General features: G+C 43.0%; 8 protein-coding genes across 8 annotated transcripts; 7 read left to right on the top strand and 1 right to left on the bottom strand.

Moving 5' to 3' along the window:
• The first annotated feature begins 7,246 nt into the window (after window positions 1–7,246).
• On the top strand, window positions 7,247–8,008 carry LOC108093635 (zinc metalloproteinase nas-14). The gene is made up of 2 exons (XM_017193793.2): window positions 7,247–7,357; window positions 7,500–8,008. The coding sequence occupies exons 1-2, from the start codon at window positions 7,292–7,294 to the stop codon at window positions 7,938–7,940; spliced, it is 507 nt and encodes a 168-aa protein (XP_017049282.2). The 5' UTR covers window positions 7,247–7,291; the 3' UTR covers window positions 7,941–8,008.
• Window positions 8,009–9,878: 1,870 nt separating this feature from the next.
• Window positions 9,879–11,485, top strand: LOC108093972 (cell wall protein IFF6). Its single transcript, XM_017194378.1, has 2 exons — window positions 9,879–10,329; window positions 10,616–11,485. The coding sequence occupies exons 1-2, from the start codon at window positions 9,946–9,948 to the stop codon at window positions 11,390–11,392; spliced, it is 1,161 nt and encodes a 386-aa protein (XP_017049867.1). The 5' UTR covers window positions 9,879–9,945; the 3' UTR covers window positions 11,393–11,485.
• Window positions 11,486–11,861: 376 nt separating this feature from the next.
• On the top strand, window positions 11,862–13,583 carry LOC108093971 (cold shock-induced protein TIR1). The gene is made up of 2 exons (XM_017194377.2): window positions 11,862–12,422; window positions 12,688–13,583. Exons 1-2 carry the CDS (start codon window positions 12,033–12,035, stop codon window positions 13,495–13,497), a joined length of 1,200 nt encoding a protein of 399 aa, XP_017049866.1. The 5' UTR covers window positions 11,862–12,032; the 3' UTR covers window positions 13,498–13,583.
• Window positions 13,584–14,022: 439 nt separating this feature from the next.
• On the top strand, window positions 14,023–15,312 carry LOC108093974. The gene is made up of 2 exons (XM_017194381.1): window positions 14,023–14,499; window positions 14,779–15,312. The coding sequence occupies exons 1-2, from the start codon at window positions 14,122–14,124 to the stop codon at window positions 14,980–14,982; spliced, it is 582 nt and encodes a 193-aa protein (XP_017049870.1). The 5' UTR covers window positions 14,023–14,121; the 3' UTR covers window positions 14,983–15,312.
• Window positions 15,167–16,113, bottom strand: LOC108093975. The gene is made up of 3 exons (XM_017194382.1): window positions 16,016–16,113; window positions 15,645–15,962; window positions 15,167–15,593 (listed from the first exon to the last, which is right to left on the bottom strand). Exons 1-3 carry the CDS (start codon window positions 16,052–16,054, stop codon window positions 15,396–15,398), a joined length of 555 nt encoding a protein of 184 aa, XP_017049871.1. The 5' UTR covers window positions 16,055–16,113; the 3' UTR covers window positions 15,167–15,395.
• Window positions 16,114–16,680: 567 nt separating this feature from the next.
• On the top strand, window positions 16,681–17,897 carry LOC108093973 (chitinase-like protein PB1E7.04c). The gene is made up of 3 exons (XM_017194380.1): window positions 16,681–16,782; window positions 16,854–17,180; window positions 17,478–17,897. The coding sequence occupies exons 1-3, from the start codon at window positions 16,729–16,731 to the stop codon at window positions 17,841–17,843; spliced, it is 747 nt and encodes a 248-aa protein (XP_017049869.1). The 5' UTR covers window positions 16,681–16,728; the 3' UTR covers window positions 17,844–17,897.
• A 564-nt stretch (window positions 17,898–18,461) lies between these two features.
• LOC108093977 lies at window positions 18,462–19,385 on the top strand. Its single transcript, XM_017194384.2, has 3 exons — window positions 18,462–18,518; window positions 18,575–18,895; window positions 18,954–19,385. The coding sequence occupies exons 1-3, from the start codon at window positions 18,468–18,470 to the stop codon at window positions 19,224–19,226; spliced, it is 645 nt and encodes a 214-aa protein (XP_017049873.1). The 5' UTR covers window positions 18,462–18,467; the 3' UTR covers window positions 19,227–19,385.
• Window positions 19,386–19,873: 488 nt separating this feature from the next.
• LOC108093976 lies at window positions 19,874–20,530 on the top strand. The gene is made up of 2 exons (XM_017194383.2): window positions 19,874–20,086; window positions 20,156–20,530. The coding sequence occupies exons 1-2, from the start codon at window positions 20,012–20,014 to the stop codon at window positions 20,480–20,482; spliced, it is 402 nt and encodes a 133-aa protein (XP_017049872.1). The 5' UTR covers window positions 19,874–20,011; the 3' UTR covers window positions 20,483–20,530.
• Window positions 20,531–22,516: the final 1,986 nt, after the last annotated feature.

Below are 22,516 nucleotides of genomic sequence, written 5' to 3'. Positions count from 1 at the left end.
ACCTTAGAGTGGAATTAAAATGTAATATTGTACTTTCAACCTTTAAATCAATATATACCCTTAAAGTATTTTCATGCTTAATTGCACATTAAGAAGTTACTGTGAATGGCTTTGGATCTGCTATTTTTGTGACCGCAGCTGTAGCGGCAGAGTAAGAAGGATAAAGCTGGACGTCACCGTCGACGTCGTCATCATCGGCGATATAATATAGGGCGAAGTGCATAAATACCAGCGTAGTCGGGGCAACTAACTGAGCGGTGGCAGCTTGCTTATCACCACTCACACACACGGGCTGCCAGAAAGAGACGGCAATGGGCGGAGAGGGAGACGGGGAGCGAGCGGGACAGGAAGACTCAACCACACTGCAGTGGAATATCCCGCCGCGCTGATAACATTTGAATTTTCGGCTTGATTTATGGGCATAACATGAAACTAACTCCCTGACATATCGGAACAAGCTTCAGCAGAAAAGCGAGCCATAAAACCCGGAAAGTACAACAACCACCGTGTAGCGATTTCCACGCTGACGCAGTTGAGAACGCAAATTGAATCGAGTCAGTTAGTGGTGTGTTCATCAGTTTGGCTTTAAGTTTCGGACATTTCGACAGCTGATGGCCGGGCAGAGATTAGGTTTTTAACCAAAAAGCCCACTATGACTCCCCCCGAATGCTCGAAAACTGGCAATAAAGTTTTTAATTAATTCAATCAAAAAATTCGAATACCTTTTGGCTGTCTTTTGTCGGTGGAAAAACAAAGAAAAAGCAAAAATGAAAGCACAATCTTTCATTGTAGTTCCCCAATTTTGTCTGCATTCCTTTCTACTTGCACAGTTTTCACCTTGGCTAAGCCATGTTTATGGTTTTCTGCTTTAAAGAGAGTTTTAAACTATTTGATACCCTTTAAACCAATAAGAATATGTACAAATTGTTATTTGACTCAGTGTTAACACAATGCATTTTTTAAGAAACTGTTTTATAAGAATTAGTTTCCATATTTTAAAAGTTTTTTTTGTTGTGAAAGGGTATTATCAAGTTGTGATTGATCTTTGTTAGCTTTTTCCCATCCTCCTTTTTCTTGGGAGCGCTGAGCATTTTTCATAGCTGCCTCACATATTTGCAAAGCGTTTGCTTTCGGGTTAAACGCTTTTATTGCATTCTGCAGATGGCGATGTGACGTTGTCGGTGTCATTATTGGCCGACTGCCTTGCCCCGCTCCTCCACTTACAATCTAATAAACTTTACATTTGTTTGGTTTGGTTTTTCCTCATTCAGACTGTCGCTTGATATTGCCCATCTTAGAGTCTGAGTACTATTTTTTGCGGGGTCCTCGGAGTCTTCATTTTTTATGCCAAGTCCTCATCTGCTGCCGGCCAACTTCCTTCCATTGTCGACTTCCCCTTGGCGTCCCTGCTCCTTGTGGCTTTTCGACTCTGTCGCCCCTCACTCATTTCGTTTCGGACATTTACTTAGTCGGTGAGGTTGCCAGTTGCCTTTTCACCGGACTTTGACATCTTAAAGTTTATCAAATAGTGGCCACAACTTTTGCAGCTTTTGTGTATGTATATTTTCTGCGGTCATGCTCTGCGGTTTCTTCTCGTTTCTGTATTTATTTATGCAGATCTCTGTTTTGCCATAAACTTTTGCTTGTTTTTTTTTTTCTGTTTTGTTACGGCACGAAATGCATAACAGGGTTAGTCGTCGAGTAGTTTTGTTTTGAACAGCATTCCTCTGAAGCAATTAAAAAGTATTATTTCTGCGTATAACGGGGCGTATGCGCAATTTCCACTAGCTCGCAAAAATTTTAATTAGAGTGCGTTTTAGTGGGAAGGAGACTGCAGCATGACCCACTGAAATGCGAGTACATTCCACGGTCCACGCTCCACAAGCATCCACGACCAGGGACAAGGACAAGTTCATTAAGTTTCGGCATTGCCACCCGGGGAGCTTTGCTTTAATTAATTTCCCGGCTGCAGCTTGTCAGGTATTCGAAATACACTGCATGCGTTGATACGAGCTGCCGGCCCCTAATCAGCGTATAATCTTTACGGCCAGTGACGCACATCCATGTGGATAAGCCACGGTTCCCAGTCGCTCTGGGTGCCGCATCCCACATCCAGGGGCAGTCGGTGGATCACCGCCCACCGGAATGCCGATGCCGCGGTGGAACGGTGGAGCATAAATCACACAAAACTATTCCCCCATTTCCCCGACACTTACACGGGCGCTTATCATCGGGCTTTTGGCGGATGATTGCCACTGCCATTGCCACCGACTGTCTATTTGCCGCCCTTCAAATCTATTTCAATAAGCTCCGTTTATGACCCGGCCACGCTCCCACTCTTCTAATTCTATATCTATCCGAATCCCCCATATCCCCGGTTATTGTGGCTAATATCGAACATGCCTTTTAATTGAATTTCACGCGTTCCCCATAAAGTTCCAGCGTGTCCAGATCGCAACTTTATGGCCGCCCTGGCCGGATATTTATATGTCCGCGCGTATAGCCTGCGACTCCTTTAATTGCCTTCGCTTCTTGTTATGGCACTCGTAAAATCCGGCTCTGTTATTGCACTGTTCCTAGTTTATAATAATAATAATAGCAGTAATAACGTGCAGTGACATCAGTGCGTATACGCTATGCGTTCGGCGAGAGCTTGTAAAATTAATGGAATAATGTATAAACGAAATTGTTCATTACCTTTCCACGACGACCGCCGTTCAGTGCAAATATTAAAGGGCAAAACTATATACGCTTTTTAATTACCACCTGATTTTTGTGCTCCCAAATTGCTATCAGCTATTATTGTTGGCCGAAGGAGGAGTTCCTTATCGCCATTTGATGACGTAGAAATTGCGCTGCGATTAGAAGGGTGTGCAATCATTGTCGTCAGTTTGCCTTCTGCGGCATTTCCTGAAATGACTTGGACTTTCATTTGGCCAACTTGAGTGGACAGCTTTTATGTCAGCTAATGGCATATAAATCATAGTTTTATTTCCATAAAAAAATTGAGATACCACAATTTATAACTAACTTAAATAATAAAAGTTTTTAAATGTAATCTGCGGCTTCAAAGTTGGCTTGAAATGATTAACAGTTTTGAAAGGGGTATTTACCTCTGTGCCTTTCTATTTTACTTCTTCTTCCGGTCCCCATAATACCTCTTGAAATTTCTAGAGGACTCCAATAAAGGAATCCCCTGTGATTTCAAAACCACTCCAATCGATTTTGATTAGATGGATTTCTTTGACATCTATAATCATGTTATCAAATTTCCTGACATTTTATTTCTTTATGGTGGCTAATAGTTGGTAAGTCACTTGGGCAATGTGTTTTCATGTCGCTGCAGAAATCGGTTGGGAAGTACTAAAGAAGAGGGTGCTATAAATTCAATTATAGCCAATACGCCAGGTGATTTTTCTTCGGGTGACTCAAGTGGAAGGCGAGTGAGTAAGTTGCCAACCAGCTGGCTGACAGAAGACGGACGCGGAGTGGCATTGGAAATTGTTTCACTACGGGGCCATTTACAAAACAATTACACTTATTTGTGCCCCATTTAACAGCTCGTCCCGCGACTGACAATCCATCAGCGGCTGCTTCTCTTCACTCAGCGAAGCTCAGCGGAACTCAACGGAACCGAAAGCCGGCAGCCGCTGCTCGACTTCATTTCGTCCTGACAGCTCCGAGTGGAAATGAGCGCCTGGAGCAAGTATTTGCACACGGCGAAATAGTCGAGACCCAAACTGGTCAGAGGATAGCTATTTCCTGACAGATAATTTCGGTACTTTCCACAACAGTGGTAACTTTTAGCTTTAGGGGGACCTTCCAAACATTTCATTAAACATGAAAACTATTTAAGTTACTATACGAGTTTCTGAAACTAATATATTTCTCAGTGCATCTTTTTTTCGTTGCAGAGCAGTGGCATCCGAAGCACTGTTTAGTATGCAGCTCAGACAGAAGAGCAGCCAGCGACAGCTGAAGAACTGCATTCCTGCAATGGCAGGTAAATAATATTAATCATACGCCCCGTGGACGTTGGCATTCGTTTCGATGAATTAGGATAATTAAATTATTATCTCCTTTGTTAAAAATTAAAGATGTCGAAACTTAAAATAAATTGTTTGCTTTGCAATTGAATTGGTGAATATTAAATACTTGTTTTGCTATTTTTCAAATTATAAGTTAAACGCAGTAACGTTAATCTAGTTCTTGGAACTTTAAAACATCGATATGTGGAAAATTCCACAATCTTCAGAAGTTTCCGGAAGACTGTTTACGCTAACTTGCGCTTATTAACTTAACTGCCACAATAATTTTAATTACTCACCCACACTCAATGTGCTTTTTGTTGGCAAAATCCTAGGCTATTTCAACCAGACATCGAGGGAGTGGCTTAATAATAACGATAGCAGGAGACATTCACATTAAAAATTAGCAAATTAGCGGAAGCAAATGTTGTATTTTTTAATTGATGGTCGATTTTCCTATTGATACGTCTTATAAACATCTAGACAGAAGAAAAGGCCCTAGGATTATGGAAGCTCCGGAATTTCTTCTGGAACATGAAAGCGGTGTCTGTTTTCACCAAACGAAAGCGCCTTCGTCCATTTCTCAATTTAAGTCCTATGAAAACAGAAGTGGCCTTCGTAAGCAGCTACAAAATATTTTAAAACGTATTGGCTAAGAAATTATCGCGAATAAAAAAAATATAATGACAAAATATTTAATGGTTATTACAATTTTTATATACCACGTTAATTGAATTCAACATTTGTTATCACGACTCTTTAAATCGTTTATAGATCAAATCGTGGCTATCTACAATCAATGACGTAAAGTTTTATTGCCGATAAGGAAAAAGTTTACCTAACCGAGATTTTATTTCATTGTTTTTGTTTTTCAAAGTAAATTTGGCAAGCTCTGTATCAGCTTATATATAATATTTTCATATAAATCTATTATTTTGATGAGCAGCTCAGCACTAAAAAAACTAGCCCAATCTTCTAGATTACAAGTTTATAATTTTGCATCAGTTATACAATTTTATACCCTTGCAGAGCGAAGGGTATTATAATTTTGGCCAGAAGTTTGCAACGCAGTGAAGGAGACACCTCAGACCCCATAAAGTATATATATTCTTGATCAGCATCACGATCTGAATCGAAATACGTCTGTACGTCTGTCCGTTGGTCCGTCTGCCCGTCTGCCCGTCTGTCCTCCTGTCCGTTTTTGCCCAAACTAGTCTCTCAGTTTTAAAGCTATCTTGCTGAATCTTTCCCAAAAGGTGTGTAATTATTGCACGCAGTATATAAGTCGGAACGGGCCGGATCGGGCGACTATATAGGATAGCTCCCATACAAAAGATTAAAATAAAAAATTCTAACGCCGTTGTTTTTGATCAGATCGACTTGATTTCTTCTAGATGACGTTTTCTGAGCACTATTGAATTTCTGATAAAATTTTATCAAAATCGAATAACTTCACCATATAGCTGTCATACAAAAGATCAAAAAATATATATATAAATAATGAAAAAAAATTATAACGTCGTTGTTTTTAATCCCACGAGCATGATTTTTAAAACATGGAGTTTTTTAATAACCCTTGAATAGAGAAAAAAATTTCATTAAAATCCGACAACGTTATCATATAGCGGCCATAGGAAAGATCGAAAAATCTATTTAGAAATATGTGAAATAAAACTAAACCATCGTTGTTTTCCATCAGACAAACATAATTTTTGGAATATCGAGTTTTCTAACTGCTCTTGAATTGCATATTAAATTTCATCAAAATCGGACAACTATATCAAATAGCTGCCATACAAACAATAGTCGAAAATATGGAAAATGAATAGAAAAATCGTAATAGTTTCGATGTTGTTTAGCTCTTATGCATTTTGATCGATATATTTGATGACTGCAAGGGTATATAAGCTTCGGCTTGCCGAAGCTAGCTTCCTCTCTTGTTTTACTTATCATAGGTTTTCGATCAATTTTGTTCCATTTTATCAATATTAACCTGTTATCTAATTGCCACGCTTTTTTTTTTTATGTTTTTGGCAGACAATTACTCACTTCATTAAATCAGTTAATTGTATCCTTACGGAATTAAGCCTCGACACAGAAAAAATATATTTTTTTAAAGATTACTGATAAGTTTTTGTTTACACATATTTAAAAGCGCACATGTCTTTTTTTTTACTGTCATATGCCCCAAAGATATTTTAATTACAGTTAGGAATAACTAAAAAAAAAAAAAACAAGGTTTCAATACATATAAAAAATGACTACATCACTTTTTATTTAAAAGTAGTCTTAATCACAAGCAATTGGCAAGAGATTAAGAGCATGATAAGAAATTTAAGAATAATTGGTACTTGAATTATTAATCAATATTATTTACTGCGCCGGAACCAATAAAAAAGGAATCGTGGAATCGTATTGTGGTAATCACTTCTTGGAATCTTGGCGAGAGTTTGACTAAAAATACAAGAGGGTTCTGCAATTTCCGTCGGCTTTTCCACTCAGGGTTCCCCTTTTTCGCTCCAATTATTTTCGTCTAGCAACTTTGAGTTAGTCACCAACCCCCAAGGTGCTTTGTTTTGGCCAAATTCGGGTTATGCAAACCAGACTGCAGGGGAGGGCCGTGATATCGGAGGGTTTTTTCGCATTAAAAAGTCGTTTATAATTAGATTCTCGATCATTCAGCAGTGGCAACAGTAGAATGACCTCTATTCGATGGCCGATATGTTCGATAGCGACCTGCCAGTTGGCTCATTGTTTACGGGTTGATCAAGGAAAAACGAGTAGCCCAAGTCCGGTACGTAGGGTGATTGCTTTATTGATACTTCTTATCAACAGGAAGATAGGAGAAAGCCCCGCCGATCGCAAAGCACTTCAAAGATTTCGGGGGCATAAAAGCATTGGCTAGCCGTCGGTTTAGACCAAGTTACGAACGAACCGTGAAGCGAGCAACATGCACTCCCAGCTAACTGCCATCCTGCTGGCCACCGTGGCCATCGGCTCCTGCATCGCGAGTCCCGCCCTGATCTCAGGACACTCGAGAATGTTCGAGCTAATGAGTGCCACCAGCGAGCAGCAACGGAATAACCCCCCAACTGGCCGCCGCCTGCTTCAACTATTACAACCCGATTTTGAACTCTGACCTCGCAGCCTACGACAAGGAATACGAGCAGTGCTCGGTTAGTTACGACGAAGGCCGCTCTGGAGTCCTGAAGCGGTATGACACCTCTGTTTGGGATGTCAGCAATACCACCTACGAATCCTGCATGAGGGTGCTCGACTGCGATTTTCTGGATAACAGCCAGGAGTCACTGAACTGCTATGCGAACAATGTGAGTTACTTAATTGAGTTAACAAATATTAGATGTATTTTTTACACATATGCGTAAATACTGACGTAGCTCAGTTTTTCACTTTTTTCTCTATACATACAATTTAGTACTATTTTTGATGAGATTCAATTATATATTTTAGGGTCCGATTGAATCAAAGGTGTTGGACAGTGTGGCCTTCAATGCCTCGAAATTGTATAGTTCCCTGGGTCAAGAAGTCGAACAGCTCCAATTTACCCGTGAGCTTTGCTTCAACATTTCGAGACGGAATTACGAGCCCCGTTCTGGAAACACATATCAAGACCTTCAAAGCTGCCTAATGGGTCTGTCGCCTGTGCCAGAGATCACCACCACCACCACCACGACTACCGAACCCACCACCACGACCACCGAGCCCACCACCACGACCACCGAGCCCACCACCACTACCACCGTCCTGATATCTTCCAGCACAGATGAGGTAACAACCACAACAACGATCTCCCCCTCGACAATTGCGCACTTTGGATCCGATGAAGGCAACAGTGCTCATAGCGCGCACCAGAGGAAGGGTCTGAAAAGTATCTTCAGACACATTTTCTAAGAATATGAGAATATTCACGTAAATTGTACATCTCCAAAGATTTATTAAAATGAACATTGCAAACTGTATTTCAAAATAGAGTTGTGAAAGATGTAATCTTACAGAAATTTAAAAGAAACATAACAAACATTATAAGCTTAATTTATGAATCTCCTCTGCTTGAAACTGGTCAAATAAAAGATGTTAAAGGGGAACACTCTAGATAATTGCAAAATAATAGAGGGTATTAAGGAGCGGTAAAGGATGAGGGGCTGGCTCCACTCAAAACCCAAGCAGATGGCATCTAGTGATGAAGTCAATCTGGAAACTCAAACGAGAAACTAAAACCCATTGCAACTTACTTAATTAACGGTCGATCTAGGTGGAAAACCGAGCAGGAAACCAACCTGATGCGATGCAAATAAAACTTTTTGCATTTGCCATCAGTCCAAGTTTATCAAAGATCCGCAGGACACGGGCGGCGAAGGGGGCGGTAGAAGGGTCGGTTAACGGGGGAAGGACAAACATGTAAATCAGCCTGGGAAAAGTTTACCCCGGGCAGGAAAAACAAAGGGGGCGAAGTTAGCAATTGCAGGGGCGGGGCACTTAAAGGTAGTGGTAACAGTTAAGTAAACAGCCGAGGCATTTTCCTAGCGGTGTCTTTTTATTCAAATTTAATTGCATGCGTTGTTATTGTTTGTGCAGCTGCCGGCGGGCTTGTTGTCACAGCAATTAAAAGAAATTAGAAGCGCTGTGCAAAGGGGAGATTTCACTTTGCCAAAATAAAGCCAATAACTTTGCGAGCTATCGCATCCTGCATCCTGGCATCTTTGCATCCTTGCATCTTTGCATCCTTGCATCATGCCATTGGCGTGGAATGCAGCAGCATTCACACACACACACTCGCACTCACACACGCACACACTCGCAAAGAACACGCAATTAAGATATGCAAATTAGAAGATGTCCTTGCTTCCGCAGCTCCCGAATCCTTGATGTGATCTCCTCCACTCCACTGAGCTCTGATAATTATGCACAGGCAGAGCTTTTAGCTCGGCCAACTACCTCAATTTATTTATTTGGGCCAACAATAATAGCCCGAGTGAGTCATTACACTTTTCCAAATGTAATTATCATGTCGGCTGTAAGTGACCGACAAGCGACTGCGATAGAGTTCAAGTGCGTATTGATTGGTTGTTAGTCATAAAACTTTACCCAAATCAACTAGCGATCTCCTTCCATTCAGTTGATAAGGCTTGGGAAATCCTTAAGACCTTGTTCTATAATTAATTATTCCCTTTGCGGGACACTCAACCCTAGCCTGCTCACTTGTTTATACTTTTTCAAGTTAATAGCTTTATCAAAAGCCATTTCTGACCAATAAAAAACACTCCAAATGACGATCGAATCGGAATTCTGATTTTTTTGCCTCGATATGGCACACTTTAACTTGTTTCGCGAGATTCCTTGGAATCGAACTATAAGACAGACATACAGACTGCACGTGTGTCTTCGCAAGAATTCCACTCCAACTGATTAGATTCGCTTAGGACAGTTGCCATCTTAGCCATTTGGGTTCCTTCTTTCCGTATTCCTCCAGGGAAAGTGTTATTCCTTTGGCCAATTTGGCAGGTACGCACAAAGACCGATTCCGGGAAGTGTTGACATCGATGGCGTGCTGATCTAACTGAGCAAAACTTTTGGGAGCGGGGCGGAGGAAACCCTTGAGCTGGATTTGCCGGGCGGGTTCCGTGGAGTGGTGGTTATAAAACCGATAAGAATGATAACTACGCTGCGCCTGGCTTTTTGAGATAGCTCGAGTGATAGGCTAAAACTTAGGCAATAACACGGCAATAACATGGCTTTTTTACTCAACACTAAGGCAGGAATATTTTTTTATGGACCACTCGAGCGCGGCGCCTATAAATACTGCAGCTGCCTCTTAAATCCAACAAGTGCGAATCGATCGTTGAAACGTGAAGGTCTAAAATAGCTCCTAGAAAAAGTGAACTGAAATCCTCCTAAAATGCAAGCCAAGTTGTGCATCCTTCTTTTGGCCATTGGCCTCAGTGAGATTCTGGCAGTGCCGTATCCCTTGTGGCAGCCCACGAATCCGAGCGCCGACTTCCTCCAGTTCCTCATCCAATCCCGTGACCTCATCTCCGACAGCGACCACTCCATCGAGTGCCTCAACTACTACAGCCCCCTGCTGAACGACGAGCTGACCGCCTACCAGAACAACTTCAAGGGCTGTCTGGAGGAGTCCGCCCTGGAGGTCTCCCAGATCAACGACAAGACCAAGGACGACCGCGATGCCATCGACGCCTCCGCCGTGAGCTCCTGCGAGGCCCTCACGGTCTGCAGTGAAAAGGAAGCCGCCGAGGAGTACTTCCAGTGCTACAGTGAAGCCGTAAGTTAATGCACTTAACTTATTAACATATATATTCCGAAATCTTAATGAATACTGATAATTAAATTGGACTATTCCCTTTACTGACGTATAAATTTTAACAATTAAAAAAATCAATTTTTTTTAACAATCATGCTGATAAGTCATAGATAAAAACATTTTGACATGAGGTGATTTTCTATCATTTCTATTATGTATAAGACTTATTTTAAAAACTAATTTAAAACAAGTATTTTTAATAGCTGTAAATATATGATAGTAATAACTTATTTTCCTATTTTTCCAGGGCTCCAACGGCACCAAGTCCATGTTCACCATCTCCGCCAACGCCTCCGAACTTTTGGCTTTTGTGCAAGAGGAGGTGCGTCTCATTAAAGTGAACGAGTACGTCTGCACCAACAAGACCCAGAGGGCCTACGCCGAGAACTCCGCTAAGCTCTACGAGGATCTGGGCAGCTGCATCAGTGGTGCTCCCATTCCCGAGTCAACCACGAGCACCGAAACCCCAGTCACTGAATCCTCAACTGATACGTCCTCTGTTGTCACCGATTCCTCCACTGATTCGTCCTCTGTTGTCACCGATTCCTCTACTGATTCGTCCTCTGTTGTCACCGATTCCTCCACTGATTCGTCCTCTGTTGTCACCGATTCCTCAACTGACTCTTCCTCTGATGCGACGGACTCTTCAACCGATTCTTCGTCTGCTGCTACGGAATCCTCGACTGATTCCTCCTCTGATGTAACAGACTCCTCAACCGATTCTTCGTCTGCTGCCACGGAGTCCTCAACTGATTCGTCCTCTGATGTGACGGAGTCTTCGACTGACTCTTCATCTGCTGCTACGGAATCCTCGACTGATTCCTCCTCTGACGCCACGGAATCCTCTACTGACTCCTCATCTGCTGCCACAGATTCCACAAGTGAATCGTCCTCTGTTGATCCCGAATCCCCATCCGAGAAGGAAGCCGCTCCCGAGGAGGATCTGAGGTCGGTGTCTAGTCAGAACAACAGGGAAATGCAGCGGATACTGAAGAGCCTGCAGCTCTTGTTCAAGAGTCAGTAAGACAAAGAGCTTTCTAATCCTATATTAAACAATACAAAAAATCCAATAAATAAATATACATTAATTATTTATATTAAAAAACATAAAAAGCAAGCCCGTTTCTTTTTATCAAATTATGTCAAATTACTCAGTAATCGATGGCATTGCAAAATTGGTATCGACCAGTAACCCAGATTTTCCGATTACAATTTTAGGGGAACAACAAGTAATACACTTGGAAATAGGAACCGTGTGATTCATTGTACAACCCACTAAAGATACTCGTGCTTATCGCAAGGTACAGTGTTTACTGCCGTTTGACCAACCACACATTAACGAATCAATCAAAAGTGGTCAGCTGATAATCGGCCAACTATATTAGCCATTACCAATGCCAGATAACGCCCCGGCTATTTATGGAGCGTTGGGTCAGAGAAAAACTTATTAAAATGAAATCGGAAGGAATCTCGGCGCCGATTTCGAGAACAAGATAACAGCTTAATTAGCTTTTAATCAAAGCGATTTAATGACTTCTCAATGACTTCTCCAACTGCCGAAAATTTTGATAGAACAGGGCTATAAAAATATGAACCAAAGACCGGTGGCTTTCAGTACGAACTCTCGATCCGTGAAGTCGGTTTGTTAAAACGAAGTAGTAAACATGAAGTTCTCGATCGGTCTGTGCCTGCTTTTGGCCACCAGTGGATTCGCCCTGGAGGACCAACATCCCGCCGACCTGTTCAACATGTTGGCTCGCCAGCAGTTCGCCGTGCGCACCTTGATGGCCACTCCCCAGGCGCGGGATAACGCCGATCTGGTCGACGACTGCTTCAACCACTACGTGGAGGACCAGACCAACGTGGTCATGGGCTACAACGTGAGGTACACCGGATGCGTGAGGACCCGCAATGATGGCCGGACCGCACTCACCCAGGAGAGCGCCTCCGAGCGGGAGAGCCTTCTGGACCGCACCAACGCCATGTGCTTCAACCTGAACAGTTGCGATGAGAAAGTCGATGGCCTGGAATTCTTCCAGTGCTACCGAGATGCCGTAAGCATTACCTATTCTGTAGTAGTATAATAAGATTAACTTTTAATTGGTGGTAATTAGGTGGAAATACGCGTTTTACTATTCTTTTTTATCATATATCTCTACATTTTGACACAAATAATATTATATAAATTGGCGATTGGGGCATATATTGTATTATCATTCCTTTCCGTGGTATTCTTTACTGATAAGGCTTTCGTAAAATTAAAAGAGAATCATAAATAGATTGCTCCTATCAGTATTAATTAAAATTTTTTTCTTTCAGTCCTCTGACAGCTACAAGACCATGTTCACCCTCAACAGTGACTCCAGCCTGGACTACACTCGCATCAGTGCCAAGTACAGCGTGATCGAGACGGATTACACTGCCTGTGTGGATGAGGCTCGTGCGGATTACGCCCACGACATGGACGTCTGTGACGAGACCCTGAACGTCTGTCTGAAGGGAGGAGAGGTCACCACCACTGTTCCTCCTAGCACGGAGGCTCCTAGCACTGCTGCTCCAAGCACTGCTGCTCCTAGCACTGCTGCTCCTAGCACCGCTGCTCCTAGCACCGCTGCTCCTAACACTGAAGCTCCAAGCACCGCTGCTCCTAACACTGAAGCTCCAAGCACTGCTGCTCCCAGTACAGCTGCTCCAAGCACAGCTGCTCCCAGCACTGTTGCTCCTAGTACAGCTGCTCCCTCCACCGCAGCTCCTTCCACCGCTGCTCCCAGCACCGCTGTTCCCAGCACCGCTGCTCCCTCTACTGCAGCTCCCTCTACCGCTGCTCCCTCTACCGCTGCTCCATCCACAGCTGCTCCCTCCACCGCCGTTCCCTCCACTGTCGCACCAAGCACTGCTGCTCAATCTACCGCTGCTCCATCTACCGCTGCTCCCTCTACTGCTGCTCCCTCCACCGTTGAGCCAAGCACCGCTGCTCCCTCGACCGCTGCTCCCTCCACCGCTGCTCCCTCCACCGCTGCTCCCTCCACCGTCGAACCAACCACAGAGCGTTCACCCGAGGAGGACCTCTTCAGATCCGCTCCCTTGGCAAACAAGGGTCGTTGGAATCTTTTCAAGCGTTTCTTCTAAACGCAAAATCTGTTAAATTATTTATTGCATTCAATTTCGTATTTTCAAGTGCCTTAAAGTTCCAAATAAAGCGATTGCGTACAAAGCGTAGAATACTTTTGGGTTCGACTGCAAATGTATTATACAGAAGGGTGAAAGCAGGGACGCACGGGGGATTTTTACAAAGGGGATTTCTTGGAATATTATTTTAGAGTAAAATATATTACTTCCCAGGAAGGTTGAAACTGCACATTTCACGTTTCCTCCGAGCTGTATATTCAGGGCATAAAGTCTATTAAGCCCCTCCCTAAATCCGTCACTGGGAACACCTATCACTGATAACCGGCAGCGTTATGAATTGCCTCGCTTGTCTCAGTTAAGTAGACAAGCGCCACAACATTTGACTACTGGTTTTTCGCACTGCTCGCTTGGGAGATCGGATCAGAGGGCTCCGAACGGCACTGGCAATCTTTTCGCACGACGGCAGATAAGTGGAGCACCTGAACTTGTCGTATATAGCTGGCCTTCGGGCTGGTCAATAAAGCCGAATGGCAAAGCAACGAGTTATTAGGAAATGATCAATTAGCCGCTCGGCGTTCGATCGCCGTCGTTGGTTCTTCAGCGGCATTCGAGATCGGCGGGCAAATGGAAGTGCTACGGAAAATATTGAAAACGGAGACCAGCTGTCGCCTCTGCTGGCTGCTTACCTTGTTGTTGATATTCCCTTTGTTGGGATGTTCAGAGACCACTGAAGGGTTCGAGTGGCCCACTCCCGAACCAGATCTCAACATAGACGAATGCCATGATGAGTTTACCATTGCATGTGCCAACGCCTCGCAAGCGTACTCCGATTCCTACGATCTGTGCCAACTGAACGCCAACGAAACCATGATAAGTTTGGAGGTCGATGTGGAGCTGGAGCGAATGCAAATCGAGCTGGGATCCAGTGCGGTGTGCGGAAGTCTGCGGATCTGTGACACCTTGGTGGACGATCTGGAATACTTCAAGTGCATCAACGAGAACGTAAGTTATCTCAGCTTCAAGATGATGTTAACAGAACTAAACGAATACCCAACGGTGACGAGATACTTGCACTTGGAAAGAAAGAAAACACTACCTTTATCAGTTCGTTTGTCATTAGGTGCATTATCTGCTATGTTGCATTTAGATAACAACGAAAGAAGTCTATGAAAGTTGACAAAAAGGATTAGGTACAGGTTTACTTTAACATTAAGAAAGGGGGCTTTTTAAAAGTGCTTTTAGCTTAAAAGAATACCAATATTAATAATTTTTTTACTTTAGGGAACTCGCAACCTGGACATCTTGACCGAAATAAATTACAATGCCACAAGTGCTTACACACGTCTGCATGAGGACTACGATGCAGTGCACAGGATATTCCTGCTTTGCAGCCTGGATGCCCAAAAGAACTACATGGAGGATCTTAGGCAGGCCCACAAGGAGCTAACCCAGTGTCGATCGGAAGTCGATGAGCCAATACAGTAAACATGGCTTATCTGTTGCTATGTAAACAGTAAGAAAAAAGGTGAATAAACACCATTTATGAAGGCAAATTACTGCCAATTGATATTAATTTCCTAGAAAAAACTATTAATAAGAAAAGATACTGTAAAGAACTTATTTCCTTAAAAACTTAAGAACGAAGTAGTATAAAGGAAATGGTTCAAGCTTTAGGACAAACAATGTATTCTATTAAAGATAATCAGCTGATTCAATATTTAGTTCTTAAAACAAATATATAATCTCAATTAACCTCTAAAACTTAAAAGTATGAACAATGTAGATGTGTTATAAATATAAAAGAACAAATACTGATACAGTCAGCTTTTGATATATTGCAGTAAATAGAGACGTTGCCATAGATTAGATATTAACATCGAATGTAACGTTCATAAAAGTTATTTTTCTTCATTCTGCTGCAAGCAACGATCCAACGATCGGAAGATCTGATCCGTTCCTTGGACATAATTATGTTCGGTTTCATTTGTACACTGATAATGCTCCATTTCTATGCGGCTCAATTTCTGATTCAGGATTAAGGCCTGCTCAGAGGAATTATAGGAAATACTGTACACATTGGTCAGCTGCGTCTTGGACTGTAAATAAATTTTGTTGAAAAGAACTCTTCGCAAACAACACTTACTCACCATTTTGGCAAAGCAGGTGAAAAATTCCAGGGAATCCGTGAGGGACAAACACTGGTCTATAAAGGAACTAATGCTTAAGGCGACTTCCCGAATCTTTTCCTGTGCCTCAAAGGCATCTGCTAGAACAGACTGTCGATCATTGGTGGTGCATTCTTGGCAGTCACTGTACCCCTGCGACCAGGTGGATCCTTGGTTTTCCAACTCGGGTAAATAGCGTGCGAAGCATTTCTTGGTATTGCCCAGATTGGAAGCCGTATCATTTCCTTCATCTAAGTACGAGCACAAGCTGTTCAAAGCCCGTGGCTGCTCAGCTAAAACCTTAAATAAATCTTTCTAGAATTCTTTTCAATTTTGTAATATATTTTATCCACCTCAAAGGCCAAAAGCAGAGTGATAATAACAGTTTTCATAACGCTGACCAAAAACGACTGAACGAAATTGAAGCGAAATTTCCGCGAAAAGGAACCAAAAGTTGGTAATGTAATCTGACATTGATGAATGGTTTGTTTATAGGCTTTCTTATCGCTGCGTAACGTCTGCAAATATCGATACAGTGGCTCTCAAACTGTGCAAACGAGTGACAAAAAGCCTTGCATATTTTTGGCCAAAAGGAAAGTTTTCTTTGAAAAGATTGTCTTCGCAATTGATTACGTCATCGATAAAAAGTTCGGGTAATTTTCGCACTGATATGGGGTGTTATTAACCAATCGTTACAGCAATAGATTCGATGCGGATATTAAGCCCTTAAGCTGGTGAACTTGGGAAGTTCAAAGAACCGCCAGTGAGACCTTCCGGTGGTTCCTGGCCAACTTATCTTCGCTATCAGCTCTTGACCCTGAATACACGTGTTTGGGATCAACTGGAAATGCACATGCAAAGCAATTTGTGGGTCTGGCATTACGCATTCGCCCTAATGCTACCTAATTGATCGGCGCTTGCCAGCAGGAAATTATTCACGAAAATATCATTCCAGGCAAACGGATCAATCATTTGCCCGCCGGCCGAGTATATAAAGCATTTGTTTTCGTTCTTGAACAGCGACAGTTGAGATCGAACCGCCAACGAAAACGAAACGACCGCCAGAATGAAGTTCCTCTGCAGTGTGCTAATCCTCGCCAGCGTTCTCCTGGCCACCAACGTAATGACGCCTCGATACTCGATTCCGTGGTTTCCGGTGGTGTTAACCAGTTCCGTTTCCGCTCTCCGCAGGCCAAGCCCGGTGTCCAGCTGCAGCTGCAGAGCGCCCTGGATCAGTACATGGCGCACGCCCGCAACCTGGACGCCGTCGTCTCCGCGGATGTGACCACCCAGTGCTTCGACCTCTACCTGCCCATGCTGAACGAGGTGGCCGCCACCTTCTCCTCCTCCTACCAGGACTGCATCAGCACCGCCAATGCCGAGACCGCCAACCTGACCGCCCAGGCTGACAAGCAGCAGAAGGTCTACCAGTCGGAGGTCACCAGCTTGTGCAGCGCCTTCACCGCCTGCAACAGCGACAACGACACCGCCACCTTCTTCAACTGCTACGCCACTGCGGTAAGTTTGTGATAACTGGAGGTGCCAGAAAAGATACTTCCTTAAGAGCAAGAAGTGAGATGGGTTTCATGGGTTTAAATAACTTACATTTGAAAAAGAAAATATAACAAAAGTCAGTTGAGCATCATAACCCATGAAAATAATCACTATAAAAAAGAACCCATATAATTAGGCTTAAAATATAATATTAATATACAGAAAACTCAGGTTATTTCATTTTAATACACTTTGAAAGATCATTTATAAAGCTTTAAGTATCCAGATAAATAATTCGACCCTTTACTTTTATTATCCCAGGCTGAGAGCGACGTTTCCGTGATCTACGACATTGCCACCAACGCCGCCAGCTCGGCCAGCACTTTGACCCTGGGCATCCAGGCCATCCAGGCCACCGAGTACCAGTGCACCAACACCACGGAGAGCAACTACGTCCGCGACACCGCCGCCACCTACGACCTGCTGGACAGCTGCCTGAAGTACGGAGTGCCCACCACCTCCACCGCCGCCCCCTCCTCCACTAGCCCCGTTGCTAGTTCGAGCGGGGCTGCTGTCTTTAGTGACACCACTGATGCTGCTTCGACTACCGCCGTGAGCACCGACGCCCCCGGCACCACTCCCGAGACCACCACCGCCGATCCTGGAAGCTCAGTGGCTTCCTCTTAGGCCACCAATTGAATCGCATGCAATCGCAAGCAATAAATGAGCATTTGAAAAATACTGTCTAGGGGATTTTTTAAAAATTTGAAATTAAATATTCTGTATTTGATATTTATGAGCGAAACTTTAGGCTTTTCGGCTTACAAAACAATAACTTATCTAAAAATTCATAAACTGTGAAATTAGTTATTGAAGAAAAACATTGCATACTTTTGGCCAAAGGAAATAAAAATTCAAGGGACTGTTGTCGCTGCAGTTAATATTATAATATGCCACAATGATAGTGAGGACTTTGTGAATTGATTTTAATAACCCTATCGTTACAACAATCAACTGCAAAAGAGGATTAGATTTTAAGCCTTTACTTTCGATAACTTCTAACCACCGGCTTATTGACCTAACTTTTGGTGGTTGACTATCTAATATTCTTATCCTCCTTTAATGTTGACTCACATATCGGAATAGTCTGGTCATACGCCATAATGCAACGTAATTGATCGGCTTTTGCTAGCAGCAAAAAAAATCACACATTTTCAAGTTGACCAAACGGATCCATCATTTGCCCTGCCAGCCAGTATAAAACATTTAGACCAGGTCTTCGGTATCGACAGTTTTTGTACTACCGCCGACATGAAGTTTCTGTGCAGTGCGCTAATCCTTGCCAGCATTTCGGCCATCAACGTAGAGTTTTATTGATTTTAGTCTGGCTTCCGGTGGTAACGGATTTAGTTTTTCAGGCCAAACCCAATGTGCAAATTCCGAGTGCTTTGAACCAGTATTTGGTGCATGCCCGCGATTTGGATACCATTGTTTCCGAGGATGTGACCTCGCAGTGCTTCAATCTGTATCTGCCACTGTTGAACGAGGTGGCTGCCACTTTCTCCAGCTCTTACCAGGAATGTATCAGCACCGCCAATGCTCAGACCGCCAACCTGACTTCCCAGGCAGATCAGCAGCAGAAGGCTTACCAATCTGAGGTTTCCAGCTTGTGCAGTGCTTTTACCGCCTGTGACAGCAGTAATGACACCACCAACTTCTTTAATTGCTACGCGAGTGCGGTGAGTGAGGAAATAATATTCAGTATGTTTTTCTTATTATTTTATTATTGATTTCCAGGCCGAGGCTGATGTCTCTGTGATCTACGAGCTTTCTACCAAAGCTTCTGGTTCAGCTAGCTCCTTGGTCCTGGGCATCCAGGCCATCCAGGACACGGAGTACCAGTGCACCAATGCCACGGAGGCGGCATATGTTCGCAATACCGCTGCCACATACGATTTGCTGGACAACTGCTTGAAAAACGGCGTTCCCACCAGCACCACAGCTGCCCCGCCTCCAGTTACTAGCACCGCATCCACTACCACAGACGGACCTTTTTATTTTGACCTTTAAATTTAGTAAAGCCACGCGTTAAAAAAAAAACACTTGGAAAAATTGTGACTCAATAATATTGATTTTTAAATCATTTTCACGGTCGCAGACTAATTTCTAGGTGAAGTGGTTTTACGAATGGGAAAGTAATTGCTGGCAATATAAGAGCATTGAAATGTGTTTGAGTGTTTTGTTTTGTTAAAAATAAATTCGTGGGGAATCTGGGGTGGTTAAAACAAGAAATCCGTAGCTATTTATAGGCAAGGAAAATCAAGCAGTCTAAAAAAAATAGTACTTAAGGGCACATTTAATCAACAAAATAAAATAACAGAAATGAAGAAAAAAAAATAAATAAAAACTATATTTTAATAAATATGTATTCAAAAATTTTTTCTGTTACATATTTCATAAAGGTGTCTTTACTCCTTACATTTTACAGTGTACGAAGGATTTAAAAATAGGCAATCGAAGAATCTCCAAAATTGCTGAAAGATTTGGTTATTTCTGGCGCCGCCGGGTCAGTTGGACTGGACCAGACATCTGTTGAGAGATAGATGAGTGCTTTTGGACTGGGAAGTATGAGCGGAAAGTTTTCACCAACGCGGAGAGAATATAATAGGCGGGCGCGGCTGGCCGAACTTACACCTTTCCAGCGGCGAGCGGGCACAAACAGTCGGTCCGAATTGGCCTTATCGGCGGTACATTCAATTATCTCTCCGCCGCGCGGTTTTTACGCTTTAAAAGCGTGCCCACATTGAGCCCGGTGTATCAGTCGAGTTTCGTTCTCGGACCATTAAACACTCATCATGGAAAGCCAACGCGTTTCAGTCGTCGCAATTGCTGTTTTTCTCGCCGGATTGTGCGTGCTGTCCGGCCTGAACGTAATGAGAATGGAAATGAACTCGGCAAATGGCGCTGGAAAAGCTAAGCAACCGTATCCCTATTTTCAGGCGGCGCCCATTCAGTGCAACAACGGAAGTGGCATCCAGATATCCGAGGACGGACACCAGATGCAGTCGCAAACCGGTCCGGGCTGCCAAACGCAGACCTCGGAGGACGGAACCCAGAGCCAGGGACAAATTTCGACAGGCAACGGCACCCAGTCGCAGTCGCAGTGCAGCGGCGCCTCCTGCGCAGGGTTCGCCACCTTCCCGCCCCTCACCTTCCCGCCCCTCACCTTCCCGACTTTCGCCCCCATGCGGCCATTCGCCCCCATCACCTGGCGTTCTTTTCCCCAAATGAACTTCGGTCAGCAGCAAGCGGTTGTGAGCCTTTAGAGAAAGATAATCCCCAAATAAAGACTGCATTTTCAGGTTGCTAAAGTATCACAGAGCAGTTGTTTTACTATGCACACGTGTTTATTATACCCTTGCAGAGCAAAAGGGTATTGTAATTTCAGTCAGAAGTTTGCAACGGACCCCATAAAGTATATATATTCTTGATCAGCATCACGAGTAGAATCGTTTGTCCTCCTGTCTCTCGGACAACTATATCTTATAGCTGCCATAGGAAAGAACGAAAAATCTATATAGAAATAACGAAAATAAAATTATAACATTGTTGTTTTTCATCAGACAAGTAAGATTTTTGGAATATACAGTTTTCTTACGACCTTTGAATTACGAACTAAATTTGATCAAAATAGGACAACTATATGATATAGCTCCCATATGATCTATAGACGAAAATATGGAAACTGAATAGAAAAATCATCTTTATGTATTTTGTTCGACATATTTGATGACTGCAAGGGTATATAAGCTTCGGCTTCCCGAAGCTAGCTTCCTTTCTTGTTTTTAATTTTCTATATTATTTTCGTGATTTAAATTTTAACCCGACTACATTTCTCTGCGATCTTATCTCAGGAATATTTGGTTTTGCGCACAACATGATTTCTCCAAGCTCACAACATCACTTTTTGACTGCCTAATTTAATATATGTATTAAGCATGAGCGAAAACCGAAAGCAAGCCCAAATTTAGATCGACTTAAGCTCGGTCTAGCGATTGTCTAGCTCGACTTGATCTCACAGTTCATCCATGACTCACTTATCTTGTTTTGGAAGAGCCCGACTTATTTACATTTTAAGTCATGTGGGGTAGAGTAGCAAAGCGTTGCTCAAACATTTCAACGATTAGTCCGCTGATTAGTTCTCCGATTGTCGTAAATAGTGTGACAATGAGTGTTTGTGATTTGTTTGGTGCAAAGATTAACGCTTTAACACGTAACACTTCCACTTAATAAAATATTTTAAAAGGGTAAGAGCGATCAACATTTACCCTGCTATTCGAGTTTTTTAAGCTCAGAAGCTTTTTGTACCTAGCATGGAATTTATTTATCCAAAAATGTTATCTACGACATTTGACAGTTCCCCCGCAAAGTTTCGCTTATCGCCGAAATCCCTTGGATTGCAGCGCCAGGAAAGCAAAAATAATGATGAATGTTCGCCAAAGTCTCGTCTGAGGTTAATGCAATTTTTTTTTTCTTTTGTTTTCCTGTCACTTTTGCCGCTGTCGCTGCTGCAGATAAAACTTTTATAATGCGCCCAACTTTTGGCGCGATGTGCGTGGCGGTGTGCCATCGCTTTTGGCAGCCACTGTGGCAGGCACTGTGGCACCTTCTTCGCCGTTTGGAGTTCGGCCTTCGGCGACGTGTGCAAGTAATTGTGGCAGAAAGCAGTGGCAGTAGCAGTAGCAGTAGCACAACAATCAGCGGCAGCAGGATATCGTCAGGAGCTGACGAGGCCGCCGCCAGCTGGCTCTTAACTCATTTTCTGATTAAAATCTGGCCCATTAAGCGTGCCAGCCCGAATCGGACTAAACTTTTTTAATGGCCCTGACAATAGTTGCCGACGTCAGTGGCTGGCTCCTTTCGGGCTCCTTTCTGATCCTGCACTGCGGCCGCAAAAGGACGCGCGAAAATTGGCGCCTGCAACCAACGACGTTGGTCACGACAGGGTGCAGAATTCGGTGTAAAATTAAATTAAAACTGCCAGGGAGAACGAGTTGCGGGTATAGCGCTCCACTAAAAGAAATACCTGCCCCTTTAGCATTTCACCATAAGTCCACAGCTTTTATCAGTGGCATTTTCATTCCATTCCAAATAACATAATGACTCGGTTAAATGGTAAATAATTAAGTAGTATTTATAATGCTGATATCAGTGCTATGAATGTATATCAATTATGTTGACTTAAGCATTTCGTGATAAGATGATAACAGGCATGACCTGGGTTTACCTTTTCTATGTTTTCTATTTCTTTAATAAATAAGAAAATAATAAATACTACTTACTGATATTGTATAATAGTA

This window comes from Drosophila ficusphila, unplaced genomic scaffold, assembly GCF_018152265.1.
Source record: "Drosophila ficusphila isolate 14025-0441.05 unplaced genomic scaffold, ASM1815226v1 contig_414, whole genome shotgun sequence".
NCBI classification, from domain to species: Eukaryota; Metazoa; Arthropoda; class Insecta; order Diptera; family Drosophilidae; genus Drosophila; species Drosophila ficusphila.
This window is presented reverse-complemented; position numbering and strand designations above follow the sequence as displayed.

Excerpts from the sequence above, each read along its gene's own strand:
- LOC108093635 (XM_017193793.2), top strand. The coding sequence starts at position 7,292 with ATGAGGGTGCTCGACTGCGATTTTCTGGATAACAGCCAGGAGTCACTG. Across the intron at positions 7,358-7,499 it reads TGAACTGCTATGCGAACAAT|GGTCCGATTGAATCAAAGGT; the intron begins GTGAGTTACTTA and ends TATATATTTTAG.
- LOC108093973 (XM_017194380.1), top strand. The coding sequence starts at position 16,729 with ATGAAGTTCCTCTGCAGTGTGCTAATCCTCGCCAGCGTTCTCCTGGCC. Across the intron at positions 16,783-16,853 it reads GCGTTCTCCTGGCCACCAAC|GCCAAGCCCGGTGTCCAGCT; the intron begins GTAATGACGCCT and ends CGCTCTCCGCAG. Across the intron at positions 17,181-17,477 it reads TCAACTGCTACGCCACTGCG|GCTGAGAGCGACGTTTCCGT; the intron begins GTAAGTTTGTGA and ends TTATTATCCCAG.
- LOC108093977 (XM_017194384.2), top strand. The coding sequence starts at position 18,468 with ATGAAGTTTCTGTGCAGTGCGCTAATCCTTGCCAGCATTTCGGCCATC. Across the intron at positions 18,519-18,574 it reads CCAGCATTTCGGCCATCAAC|GCCAAACCCAATGTGCAAAT; the intron begins GTAGAGTTTTAT and ends TTAGTTTTTCAG. Across the intron at positions 18,896-18,953 it reads TTAATTGCTACGCGAGTGCG|GCCGAGGCTGATGTCTCTGT; the intron begins GTGAGTGAGGAA and ends ATTGATTTCCAG.
- LOC108093976 (XM_017194383.2), top strand. The coding sequence starts at position 20,012 with ATGGAAAGCCAACGCGTTTCAGTCGTCGCAATTGCTGTTTTTCTCGCC. Across the intron at positions 20,087-20,155 it reads GCGTGCTGTCCGGCCTGAAC|GCGGCGCCCATTCAGTGCAA; the intron begins GTAATGAGAATG and ends CCCTATTTTCAG.
- LOC108093971 (XM_017194377.2), top strand. The coding sequence starts at position 12,033 with ATGAAGTTCTCGATCGGTCTGTGCCTGCTTTTGGCCACCAGTGGATTC. Across the intron at positions 12,423-12,687 it reads TCCAGTGCTACCGAGATGCC|TCCTCTGACAGCTACAAGAC; the intron begins GTAAGCATTACC and ends TTTTTCTTTCAG.
- LOC108093975 (XM_017194382.1), bottom strand. The coding sequence starts at position 16,054 with ATGAAAACTGTTATTATCACTCTGCTTTTGGCCTTTGAG. Across the intron at positions 15,963-16,015 it reads CTCTGCTTTTGGCCTTTGAG|GTTTTAGCTGAGCAGCCACG; the intron begins GTGGATAAAATA and ends GATTTATTTAAG. Across the intron at positions 15,594-15,644 it reads TCACCTGCTTTGCCAAAATG|TCCAAGACGCAGCTGACCAA; the intron begins GTGAGTAAGTGT and ends ATTTATTTACAG.
- LOC108093972 (XM_017194378.1), top strand. The coding sequence starts at position 9,946 with ATGCAAGCCAAGTTGTGCATCCTTCTTTTGGCCATTGGCCTCAGTGAG. Across the intron at positions 10,330-10,615 it reads TCCAGTGCTACAGTGAAGCC|GGCTCCAACGGCACCAAGTC; the intron begins GTAAGTTAATGC and ends CTATTTTTCCAG.
- LOC108093974 (XM_017194381.1), top strand. The coding sequence starts at position 14,122 with ATGGAAGTGCTACGGAAAATATTGAAAACGGAGACCAGCTGTCGCCTC. Across the intron at positions 14,500-14,778 it reads TCAAGTGCATCAACGAGAAC|GGAACTCGCAACCTGGACAT; the intron begins GTAAGTTATCTC and ends TTTTTACTTTAG.